General features: G+C 33.6%; 1 protein-coding gene across 1 annotated transcript; it reads right to left on the reverse strand.

Annotated features, from left to right (window-relative positions):
* Positions 1-710: 710 nt before the first annotated feature.
* LOC125059437 (UDP-glucosyltransferase 2-like) lies at positions 711-5662 on the reverse strand. The gene is made up of 4 exons (XM_047663862.1): positions 4665-5662; positions 4014-4236; positions 2550-2769; positions 711-1012 (listed from the first exon to the last, which is right to left on the reverse strand). Exons 1-4 carry the CDS (start codon positions 5478-5480, stop codon positions 727-729), a joined length of 1545 nt encoding a protein of 514 aa, XP_047519818.1. The 5' UTR covers positions 5481-5662; the 3' UTR covers positions 711-726.
* Positions 5663-13321: the final 7659 nt, after the last annotated feature.

Here is a 13321-nt window from a genome sequence, read left to right on the forward strand (position 1 = left end):
GTATATTTTTTTAAATATAATACATCACAATACAAAATATTTGGTCTACAGTACATCCTGGGACTCTCCGGGGCCTCTTTTAGCTCATTCCACTTGAAGGGCAACTTATGTCACCCAACATCACTGTGGTTGCATCATCCCTCCAAAGCCTGATCAGCCTACCTGTTTTTCTTTTCACATCTCGGAACTGCCCTTCAGTAGTGAATCTTTTCCATTTCTCGCGACTTTATCTTGTCACGCCCACCGCTATTTAAGCTGTCTTGTTTACTGTAAAACATCTTCCACATTTGTGATACTTCTAACTTTGTCTGCCCTTGCGTGATTCTTCAGAGTAACACTCTAATCTATTATAGGATTATATAAATACACTATACTCACACACACATACAATCACAAATACGCACACACATAAACTAGACTTTTGTTTTTGTTAACTTTTTTCTATTTTATTATAAATTATTTATTGTTCGTTTTTAAAAGTTGTATTAGCAATACTTTTTGCCACTATGTCCAAGAGGGACTGGTGACTTGTAATAACAGGTTTTCCCAACCTTTTTCAAGCACCAGTCTCTCACAATAATAGTATTAAGTTTATTGTCAAAAAAGAAAGATGGTGAAATACCTGTATCATAATCTCGTACAATTCAATATTAGATGCAAACTTTATTATTATTATTATTATAAATACTCATATATTAAAATTCATTTATTTCTATAATAGTACAATTACTTTTTCTTTAGTTTAACCTTCGACACAAATAAAGATCTTACAAAACTAAAAACAATTTTAAGAATAATTAACAATACAATTATAGTAATAATTAGAATTGCTGCAACTACACTAAGTAAGTTTAGTTCATAGTATTCTGTCCAGGACATTCCAGCAGATGGAGGCTGTAAATGGTCCCCTCCATGTTTTATCACATGTTCGATCCACCACACAGCATTGTCCAAAGGTTTTAGTGGGGTATCTCGCATAACATCTCTTAACTTTAAAATATTCTTCTTGAAACTGAAATTAAAAGTGGTTTTCTAAAGTTATATGGCTAGGCTAGGCTTGCGTTCGTTTATTACGTTGATGTTTCTTTATGAGCAGTATTGATCAAGTGGCTGCAGCGTGCGACTCTCATACCTGAGGTCGAAAGTTCGATCCCCGGCTGTGCACCAATAGTCTTTATTTCTATGTGCCATTTAACATTTGCTCGAAAGGTGAAGGAAACCATCGTGAGGAAACCGACTTGTCTCAGACCCAAAAAAACAGCGTGTGTCAGGCACTGGAGGCTGATCACCAACTTGCCTATTAGATTTAAAAATGATCATGAACAGATTCAGAAATCTGAGGCCAAGACTTAAAGAGGTTGTAGCGCCACTGATTTATTTATTTTTGTTTCTTTATGTGTGTCCACTTGCTCCTACCGTAAAGACATACAGCGTGAGGCAAAATTTGACGGCATGTGTCAGGAATATAATGCTGATTGACTTGACTACAAAAAATAAAATCTATTTCAGAAATTCTACAAATTGATCCATATCTCGATAAAGGGCTCAAAAATAGCACTAATGAAGTATGGATTACGCAATTGTTTCGTATATTTTAATTCCAGCTTTTTTATCTATAGGCAATGTCTTATCAAATTTGAAGTCCCAAGGTCGATTACTCTTAACTGTTCTAATTAAGTCAATGATAAGATTATTGCCAAATTTATGATAAAATTAATATTAATTGTGAAATCCTTTTGAATGAATTGTCATATCATTTAATTAATACGTGATTTAACGTAGATATTAAGTAGAAATATTACCAAAATAACAACTTCGACTTAAAAAAAACTTAGCAGAAAAAGAAGTTTATTTTTATAACAAGATTTTGAATTTTTTTTAGTAAGGCCAAATTAAAGTGGTAACCAACGGTAGCCCAATTGGTGCCGAAAAACCGAATGGCCTATAAATGGTTTCCCGTCGGTATTGTTTAAAGCGATCCCAATAATATGTAGACAATATTAAAAATGTATTGTTTTTTTTTTTAATTTTAGGCACTTTGATAAGCAAGAGCACGACTGCCCACGAGTGGTTTAAGCGTGGGACTTTAACCATGAGGTCACGGCCATAAAGTATTTATTAGGGTGCGTACAGACTATGTAACATATTATATAACTTGTGTTTTATAACACGTCCACATTATGTAACATTGTTATTCAACATTATAACATAAAACAATACTGTACACATTAGAATAACAATGCAATATAACAATGTTATATAACCATTTTAAATAACAAAAGAAAAACAAAAAAACGTAGATGCTGGGTTAACATGTTATTATAACATTCAGTGTCCACATTATCTGAAACATGTTGTATAGCAATGCTGTATAACATGTTATGTTATATAGTCTGTACGCACCGCATGTTTATTTTTATCTGGCAGTCGCTATGTTAACAATCTCTAACACTATCAACATTAAATAAGAAAATGGTTTTTCTACTTTCTATAAGGGCGTCTGAGATACATACTCAAAAGGTACTATAATATAGGTTGTAATAACTTACCTTTGATCTCCAATTATAGTTTCAATCGCATTTCTAAAAGGCTCTTCTTTCAAAGTGAATAAATCAAGTTGTAAGCCAATTTTGTGATGCACATACTTTTCTACATTGTACCATTGGTCACCAATGACTGGCATACCCAAGACAGGTACTCCAGCCGTTATTGCCTCGTCAGTGGATTGTAGACCTCCTTGTGTTATGAACAGTTTTACGTTGGGATGTCCTAAAACGATAACTTTATTATAAACAGATATTAAGAATCTCCATGTACCTCTTAGCTTAGTATTAAAAAAAAATCAGTAGCGCTACAATCTTTTTAGGTCAGACCCGCAGATTTCTGTATCCATTTCTTGATCAATTGTCAATCTAATAGGCATGTGATCATCGCAGCCTCGTGCCTGACACACGCCATCGACTTTTTGTTTCTAAGGCAAGCCGGCTTCCTCACACTGTTAACCTTCATCGTTCGAAAAAATGTTAAATGTGCACATAGACGCACAGCCAGGAATCGAACCTACGACCTAAAGGATAAGAGCATGCTGAAGCCACTAGGACTAAGCTAACACTGCTGCTAGTATTTTAATCACGCGCTTTTTTACATGTTCCTCACATACATATGTGTATATTGTGTATATTACATAATATAACGCGTGGTTTCAGTATAATCTTTTTTTAATAATTAACTCAAAAGCTGTCTCATTAAGGCTGAATTTAGTGTCACGCTGACCCCACGCGCACCGTCGGCGCTGATGGTCGAGATATATGAACTTCTAGGAAGCGTTTTTGAATGACGCGTAGCTATCAGCGCGCACGGTGGTCAGCGCCGATGGCTGCGCGGCCGTACGCGTCGCGCGTCGGCGCCGCGTAGCTGTCAGCGCTGAAGATCGCTAGAGCGCCTCTGCTTTCAGTGAGCGTTGTAGTGTCGAACGGACGTCGTCAGCGTGTACAGACATGGCAAATCGCGAAGTGGATACAGGTCGAGTAAGGCGGTCGGTACGATACTAAAACGAACCACGCTGAGCGTCAGCGCTGACGAACTACGCGCTGATCTATGAGCCCTGACGGTGAGCGTGAGACTAAATTCAGCCTAAAGACTTATAATTTAATGGTAAAATTATTTAATATCAATAAAAAAAATTAGATTTTACATTCTAGCTGTGATAGGTACACAAATTAAACCTAAAAAAAAACAAATATAGTAGGTTAACCCTAGAAATTACTTTACCGAAATTATCTACAAGGGAGAAGAATTTCTAATAGATTACCTAAACTGTGAATACATTACTCACACACCGAATTCCTTTAAAAACTACAATTTGTCTAAATACCGAGTATATTAAACGAATGCACACAGGCACAGGCGTACACAAAAGAAAATACATAGATTTTAATTTTAAACGTATAAGTAATTATTGTTATCATAATATTTAGATTAAAAATCATCTACAAAGCTTAAACCCTACTTACTTAAAATATCTGCTTGAGGGAACCACTTAGAAATTTTGATATTCTTCGGTTTTCCTGGTAATTCATCCATGTCCCATTTCCATAAAATGTTATAAGGTAATTTAGATAAAACCTTTATAATTGTTTCAATTACTTCTGGAGGTATAATCGAAGTTTTTACATTTGTTCCAAAACTTAAATATATCGCACCGTTTTTGGAAGCATCCAGGTATTGTTTGAGATCCTAAAATATAAAGGTTATGTTATGTTACTAAAAAAATTGGTTATTAGTTTATTAAAAAAAACAGTGACGGTACAACCTCTTTAGGTCTTGGGCTCAGATTTCTGAATCTGTTTCATGATCATTTTTAAGTAGGCAAGTAGATGATCAGCCTCCTATGACTGTCACACGCCGTCGACTTTTTGAGTCTAAGACATGTCGATTTCCTCACGATGTTTTCCTTCACCGATCGAGCGAATGTTTAATGCATAGTGAGAAAGTCCATTGGTGCACAGCCAGGGATCGAACCTCTGACCTCAGGGATGAGACTCGTACGCCGAAGCCTCACTGCTCAATTTAAAATTAATTTATTAAAGCTGTTGTTATACTCTATGTGCTGTTTTATTGTTAACAATTATAGCAGTATCAATAAAAATATTAAAATATAATACCTTTGGAAGTTCTTTTGGCGGTGTTTGGTGGACTCCACCGATGAATTTAACATTAGGGCCAACCGGCCGATTGTCTGCCCAAAGTGGATGTTCATTAACCAAAGCTAGTTTAATATTCTTAAAAAGATCATCAAAGCTAGGTACATCTTCACCAAGATGTTTTCTCATTATTTTATAATCATTATCTTCAGTCGTTCTAACTATAACATCTAACACCACAAAACTTATTATTTCATTAATCTTCTCAAGAGCTGTCAAATTGTACAATCTTTGACGACCGGGTGACGGATAGAGAAATGGATGAGTCGGTGCACCAAAAATGCCATAGTGTGCTGGTACTAGACCGAAAGAGCTTATTATAACTACTGGTTTATTAAATGCATGGCCTAGACCATATGCTACACGCACACATGCTTCCGTAATTACTAGATCAAATTTATCCCGGTCTTCCGTCACAACCCTTTTCACTTCTGGATCTTCATTTTGTTTATCAAACACTATTGTAAATCTTTCAATAAATTCCTTGATTTGAGTCAATAATTGTTGTTTATCCACTCTATTATCTATGAGTAATTCTTGCCAATTTGCATAGGAGACATTGTGTACGTCAATTAGCTTCAAGCCTGGAATATTAACCTTAGCAGGATCAGGCGTTATGAACACAATATCATGGCCTCGTCTTGCAAGTTCGTGGATGATGGGACGAAAAACTATTTGGTGGCTTATAGATGGAGTTGGAAACCATGCTAATATCCTCGCGGATTCTATCCCCGCGAGGGATATTAGTAAAGCAAACACAGCCACTCGTTTCGACATATCTAACCTAATTACAGGATAAATTAAAACTACGTTTTGTATAAAGATAGCACAGATATCGCATTGATAAAAAATTATATAATAGTAAGTAAGTGGAACATATATAACTACATATTTTTTTTAAGACAATTTACACCAATTGACATAGTAAGCTGGTTAAGCTTGTGTTATGGGTACTAGGCAACGGATATACATACATATTATAGATAGATAGACAATATATAAATACACATATAAACACCCAAGACCTAAGCACAACACCAAATGCTCATCACATCGATGTTCGTCTCAGCCGGGGATCGAACCCGGGACCCCATGGATTCGCAGTCAGGGGTACTAACCACTAGACCAATGTTGCCATCCGGAAGTTTTCAAATAATTCAATTATCTTTTTTCATTAGCCAGACTCTTGTAGAAAAGTATTCACAGTACACTGTATACACTGCATGTGTGTAACTAAACTCGAATGGGTTTAGGTTCGACCACACTTCATCTGACTCTGTCACAGGCCGAAGACGCCGAATCGACAAAACTAGGGTGAACCATGGCAGGGTTTTTTTGTGAGTTTGCAAGTGAATTTGGTATTTGACATTTACAAAGCACAGTGTAAATGTCATTGGTCATCTATCATCTCTTTTTACATGTCATTACTAAAATGAAAAATATAATTTAGTATATCTACGAGTTGACCCAGGCACACAGAAGTCACACAAATAAAGAAAGAAGTCAGAAGTCAGTGAGTCTTTATTCAGAAGTCGCCATTATAAATAAAGTGAAGTGAAGTGACCCAGGCCATGTATTTCGAGTAGTATGCAATAAGTATTCTGATATCGTACACTCCGGATTTGAGATATAAATCATTATTGATAACAATAAGTATCGTTGAAGCGAGAACTCCGATAAGTGATTTGATTTAATAAATAATCATTGAGTTATATTTTATGCATTTGGATATAAAAAACGACAAAATAAATTTTAAGTTAATTAAAATTTGTCACAATCATTTTATACTAATACCCTAACATAGGATTTTCTAAGTCGATATTTTAATAAATATCGTTACCAAGGAGTGAAAAGATCTAGAAGTAACAACTCACGAACACTAGAACAAAAATTATATGTATTATGTATTGTATATGAACGAAGTTAATTCTTATTAATAAATGATTGATTACTCACTGCATGTGTATGGTGTAAATGTAAGTAAATGCCAAGCGTCTATCTCATAAGTTTCATCGATGCATTATTACTATTTCTTTTGATTATTATATATTTCAATATTATGAAATAATTATTTTATATTTTTATTAACAATCGATTAAAGAACATATTTATCCAATAGTCATATTTATCCAAAAAGCACATTCTCTTGAAACTCTAATGAAACTCTTGGATTTAAGCTTAGAATGTAACGAGGCCGAAGATTATTTTTATATCCACATATGTTTTTATATATACACAGATATTTATTTTATTTTATTTTTATTTGTCATAAATTTATTTACTTTCTACCGTGACACAAGTTTTTGAACTAGTAGGTACGAAGGAAGAACTAACACAATATTTTAAATATACAAATAATTTTACAATGCAATTAAAGTATTTACTTCCTTTCTTTTTTTGAGTAAAATAAAGTTATCCTAAAAATAAAATAAACATATTTTATTTTTTTATTGTAGTTTGCTAATAATTTGATTTAGAAGTAAGAAGTAAAGGTTGGCCTTTACTAAAGTAGTACGCTTTTAATTTTAGACCCCAAGCTATATTATGTATACTAGCAGACCGGTCAAGCGTTGCTGTGGCTAAGGTTTTTGTTATATTACATAGTAGCAAACTATTCAAGGTAAACGGTAGGAAAACACCAGTCATTGGTACCACCATGCTTATTTGGTGGTTATGCCATTAAATTGTAGCTTATGTGAAACGTTGGTACTTTCAACACAGCGCCATCTGTTAGAATTGTGACTATCAAATAATAAACAAATATTCTGCAATAAAATAATATTGCCGGTATAAATTGAGATAAACTATACTATCTTTTAAGTTGGATCATACTATACACGGTGTGCAAATTTGATTGATATCGGTTGGGTAGTTTAGGTGTCCATAGCGGACAAACAACGTGACACGTAATTTATGTATATTAAGATAATGCTCGTAAACCCATGAACAGTTGATAACGTTTAATAAAAATTTAAGGTTTTGTCATGGAACAACAAAATGGACGTGATGGATTATTCAGCCCTAATTCGTTAAAGTTCAAAGAGATTCGCGAAAATCTGTCCATCAATCATTCCGCGATTTAGATTGTAAAAGAGAACCAATCTAATTTTTAAATGGATTCGTTGGGATTTAGAAAATTGTTTGAGTTTTTGAAAAAAATCGTTTCAAACGATACATTATCATAATGAAGTTATTCTTAAACATAATACTATTTTTTTTCATTTCGTTAGACTCGGTGTTACTCAGTTCAAGTGAAAACAGTAATTTTTTCATTTCTATTTTGCATTTTCGGGTTATTTTTAATATAACCGTTTTTTGGATGGTATTCGGTGTTCGGAGTATGAATAATTTTTTTTTTTTTTTTTTTTAAAGACAATAATTGTTCCGATATTTCCAGTGTTATACATTACAGACTTTATTCTAAATGTGTTTACAATATATGAATATTAAGGGGTCGGTATGCTATCCATGTTCCAACCATACCTTTTCTTAATCCATTTATTGAATTACATATCAACTAAACCACCCATTTCTGTACGGTTTTATGACGTCATCTCAACCTCTCTCAGAAGGTAATATTTTAATTTAATTTTACATTTTCACGTTAAAACTAAAAATATAATATCCCTGATTTATTAATCTGGGAACAAAATATTGTTGTTCTTTTGTTATATTGTCGGCTCACGATTATGTGCCGGTTATGTAAGACCGCTCTGGTACTGAACTGAATAAGTTTACAGCGCGGTCTATATGATGTAACATGTTATTTTTGTTTTTCTGTAGTGGACCAAGAAATATCCAATATTTTCACCCTTCAATAACAATGAATTTCCCAAAACATATGTAATATACAGAGGAAAACAGCGGTCCCGCGCATAATTTTCCCTCTTTATGTGAACATACGAATAACGGTTTCGTACTTTATTGAGTTTTGTTTCAAAAAATTATATACAATAAGAGGCAAACGGGCAGGAGGCTCGTCTGATGTTAAGTGAGACCGCCGCCCATGGACAATTACATTGACAAAAGGCTCGCAAATGCGTTGCCAGCCTTTTCAGAATTGGTACGCTCTTTTCTTGAAGGACCTTAAATCGAATTGGTTCGGAAATACTTCAGTGAGCAGCTGGTTCCATAGTGGTGGTGTGCGGCGAAACTGCCTTAAGAAACGCTCAGTTGTGGACCGACGGACGTCGAGGTGATACGGATGGTATTTTGGTATCTGCCTTGATGTCCGATATTGAAACTCAGCTAAATGGTATGGTAAATGCGGTAGAGAGACCTCCCATCTCTTCGCAACCCCAAGGATCAAGGGAGGGAGCGATCAAGCCGGACGGAAAGTGACTGGTCGTTGACGATTCTAACGGTCAAGCGGAAGGAGCTGGTACTGGGGAGCTCCCGCCTAGAGGTGAGAACAGTACTCCATGTGGGACCGAATTTGAACTTAATAAAAACGAATTTTACTATATATTATATAATAATCAAAATAATAATTAGTAAAGCTTAAAGTAAAATCAAAGACAATTATTATTAAGTTTAATTTAGTTACTTAAATGGCTTGTTTGATACAGACGCAATAAAATTAATTTCTATATATATAAGGGTTTCTATAAATAAGTGCGTGCATCACTGATGGAGGTTATGTTATCTCAATGAGTTTGAATCCGTCATTTGTTTAATGCATTTCTTTTTATATAACTTGTATTAAAAGCCTCAACTTTAGATGCTATGTTATTAACTTAAATACAATTATTAAGTTAATATATTAATTTTATGGGTGAAATGAATTAGACATAGACATAGACATCACATTTATTACATACGAAAACACACACACACAAACATAAACACACAAAATAACAGTACTCAAAGAAAAAATAAAATAAGACATAAAAAACAATAAAAAATAAAAAATTCCCTTTTCCCATTCGGTTCGCTTGAAGTGTGCAATGTGTGTTTGCTGTGGTTGTAATTGGCCCTGGCTCAGCATTATTCTGAGGAGCAGAAAGTTCCACAGCGCTGGTCATTCTGCCAGAGACCACAGCAGCTAGTTTGCGCCTCAATAGCAAAAAAAAAAAAATACTAAGTAGAAAATAATAATAATAATATTAAAGTTAGCAGTGTGAGTAATTAAAATCGTGTGAAGGGTGTATAGTAAATAAAATAAAATTAAAAGTTAAAAATAAGAATAATTGTTAATAAGTAGATATTTTTTGTTTTTGTTTTTTTTGGGTGGATAAAAACTAAATTTCGTGGGACTTTTGTTGAGTAAGTAGATGTGTCTTATAACTGCGACTAAAATTCGACTTTAATTGAAGACTCTTCAGCGGAGGATGGATATTATTCCAACACTTCGTCGCGCAATATTTAAAACTTCCACGAAATGAAGCCATCTGATGCTGGGGAATGGCCAGCTCCTGAGTACAACTCCTGCCTTGGTGCTTGTTGGCATTACTACGCCAAAGGAGCTTTTTGTACAAATATTTAGGATGTTTAGTATATACTACATCAAATAACAAACCTGTCAAATACAATTTTTGTCGACCTTTCATTGTTAGAAAGTTTAAGTTGTTCAATTATTGACATATCCACATATTATTTTAATACTCGCTGCTTCCTTTAACTTGGCAAACAATTCAATAAACAAAATGGTGGCACAATTCCTGAGGTGACAAAGGGTCATAACCGCAGTACCCTGACGTCGCTTTTCAATCTGTGCAAAAGACTGTGGTCCTTATGAAACGACAATAGTCGACAATAGGTTTTGGCCAATAATAATTAATGTTCGTTTGTGATTTTATGCTCAAATTGTCGGTCCAATAGGTGTTTACAAAGCTTTCTATAATAAATGAGGACCTCAAAATTCGTTTATCGTCATTTTATTTTGACTACCGGCCTGACTAATTTTTATTAAAAGCTAATGACATTGGATAAAAAAGTGAGCAGTTTTTGTTACCATTTTTCACTTAGTGTTCAGCCTGTACCACATTTACCATCGATCTTTATGTATGTAGAGCAGTGTTGACCTAGTGGCTTCAGCGTGCGACTCTCATCCCTGACGCCGTAGGTTCGATCCCCGGCTGTGCAACAAAGGACTTTCTTTCTATGTGCGCATTTAACATTCGCACGAACGGTGAACATCGTGCGAAAACCGACATGTCTTAGACCCAAAAAGTCGACGGCGTGTGTCAGGCACTGGAGGCTGATCAAAAGATTTAAAAATGAATATGAAACAGATTCAGAAATCTGAGGCCAAGATCTAAAGAGGTTGTAGCGCCACTGATTTTTTTTTTGTTTATATGTGTTCGTTACCTTATAGTACAAGCAAATCTTAATTTCTCATAAAAACTGACAAGCTTAGTGGAAATTGACACCCGTAAGGTTGACAGACTTGCTCCTTTATCACTGTACCATAAACAATTTCTACAAATATTTCTAGCATAAGAATTTAATTGCTGTGGTGCGCTCGCAAACTTCGCGATATGCTACAAGCATTACGACGCTTGTAAACAATTTCCTTAACTCTGGACTGGAATGTCAAATATTTGTGACAGTTTGAGATGTACCAGGCAATTCTAATTCAAATAGTATTTGTGAATTACTTGGCTTATTAATAATCAAACGAGATAGGACATTGATATATTGGTTTAATACATTTAGCACTCGAGTTATGTTAAAATATTATCATAGGGATACTGCTGTTTTTTGGAAATACTAACATGATAATCAAAAAATAAATAAATATGTATAAAATGGTAATGAACAAAATATTCTGGTATTATTGTGAAAAAACGTGGGGCGCTCTGTGCCATACTTTTCGTCTATCGAGCAACCCACGCTTTTTCACAATAATACCAGTATTTTTTGTTCATTACCATTTTCAGCCTAAATTAGGAATTATTTTTCACTTTTTAGTTTGATGTGCTTCAAAAGCGTGTTTTTTAGTTTTTTTAAACTATATTTATTTATTTTTTATTTTTTAGTTAATTTTTTTTTAATTTTTTAATTTTTTTTTCGGATTATTGCATTGTCATCGATCTTTGACAGGTGCGCAAAGTTTGAATTAAATCTGTCCGTTAAAAGTGGGTCAAAATCGAGTCCGAAGGAGTCGGTTACATACATACATACATAGAGGTGAAGCTAATATAAAGCGTGTAATATAAAATATGCCAAGTCTACATACAGATACAGAAATTTATATTGATAAAGATTATACAATTATCCCGCTAGCTCCTATACCTTGAGCACAACCCAAACATGACATTTGATGAAGATAAGGTTGCGCACATGTGTGTAACGACATCGCTATATTCGACTGCCCATTCCGTAACAGGAACTAACTTTAATATTTATTATCATAGCTTAACGTATACACATTCCTAATAATTATACTATATCTAAACTTTAATCAAACATTAAGAATTAGTTTTTAAAATGCTGTTTCTCTTAGAATATGAATAATAAATGACAGTAAACATTATTTAAAACAAAATAAGTGGTTTAAATATAACAATGATTGTTAGAAATTATTTGAAGAAGTCTATTAAGTATGTGGGTGTGCAATTATTTAATAAATTGCCGTCTAAAATTCGTAATATTAGCGCGTTTAACCAATTCGAAAGATACATATCAGAATGAGCCTAGACTAAAATTGGGACGGCTGATGGCGACGTGTATCTCGTTCGTATATTCATAGTAAGTTTCTCATGTAAATAAAAATATATTTTTGAAGTTCTTTAGGCGCGTTATGAAAAATTTATGAGAGTGAAATTTTACCATGCCAAAATTAACAGAATGAAGTTGCCCACTAACGAATTATTTTTAAACCAGCCGGGCGCCAAGCGTGCGCGAGCGAGATGGGAATAAGACAATCTACAAGTAAAAAGAAATAGAATTTGCGTGAAGTTAGCAGCAATGCCAAAAATTTGAATGATCATAATGACCTTTGTAGTACCTTTTAAACAAATAAAGTAGTTTTAATTATTTTTTTAAAGAAATTTAGCAATGCTTTTTCACAAAGACCTATTGTTACTTAGTTAAAAGGTTATGAAACATACCTAGTTATTAAATTGAATGAATAATATAATAAATAATAATAATAACTATTATTAATATTAATTAATAATTGAATAATATACTAAATATTAAATATTATTAAATTATAAACGTTAAATATTTATTAATAATTATTTAATATTTAAAAAAAAAGAAAGCCAAAGAAGTATAACTTCTTACGCGCGTACATAAGTACACGCACCCTTTTGTAATGAGAAATACAGTTCTTTAAATATAGAAAATGTAAAGCTTCTTGGGACCGTGAGAAGCCATGACTAGGTTACTACTACTGTAAAAGTTAAATCCATTTTTCATAATGTTTATTGTGTAAATAGTAATTCAGTGTTTATTAGAAACTCGTTGCCAATTTTGTATAGAGTTGGCTAAATTGGAAATTTGACATCAAATATTCTATGAACGTCTAAGGACATCTGCGACTTGTGGAAATCTAATTCGAAGGAGCGTTGACAAAATACAAACAGTGTTTCCTTGAAATGAATTATTTACTTCTATTTATTTATTAACACTTCCTTGTAAGTATACACAAATATAGTAATAATAAGCAA

The sequence above is a fragment of the Pieris napi genome, chromosome 19 (genome assembly GCF_905475465.1).
Source record: "Pieris napi chromosome 19, ilPieNapi1.2, whole genome shotgun sequence".
In the NCBI taxonomy this organism is placed as follows: Eukaryota; Metazoa; Arthropoda; class Insecta; order Lepidoptera; family Pieridae; genus Pieris; species Pieris napi.

Coding starts and splice junctions, on each gene's coding strand:
- LOC125059437 (XM_047663862.1), bottom strand. CDS start 5,480: ATGTCGAAACGAGTGGCTGTGTTTGCTTTACTAATATCCCTCGCGGGG. Junction 2,770..4,013: donor CCCTCAAGCAGATATTTTAA/GTAAGTAGGGTT, acceptor TTATCGTTTTAG/GACATCCCAACGTAAAACTG. Junction 1,013..2,549: donor ACTATAATTGGAGATCAAAG/GTAAGTTATTAC, acceptor TTTTAATTTCAG/TTTCAAGAAGAATATTTTAA.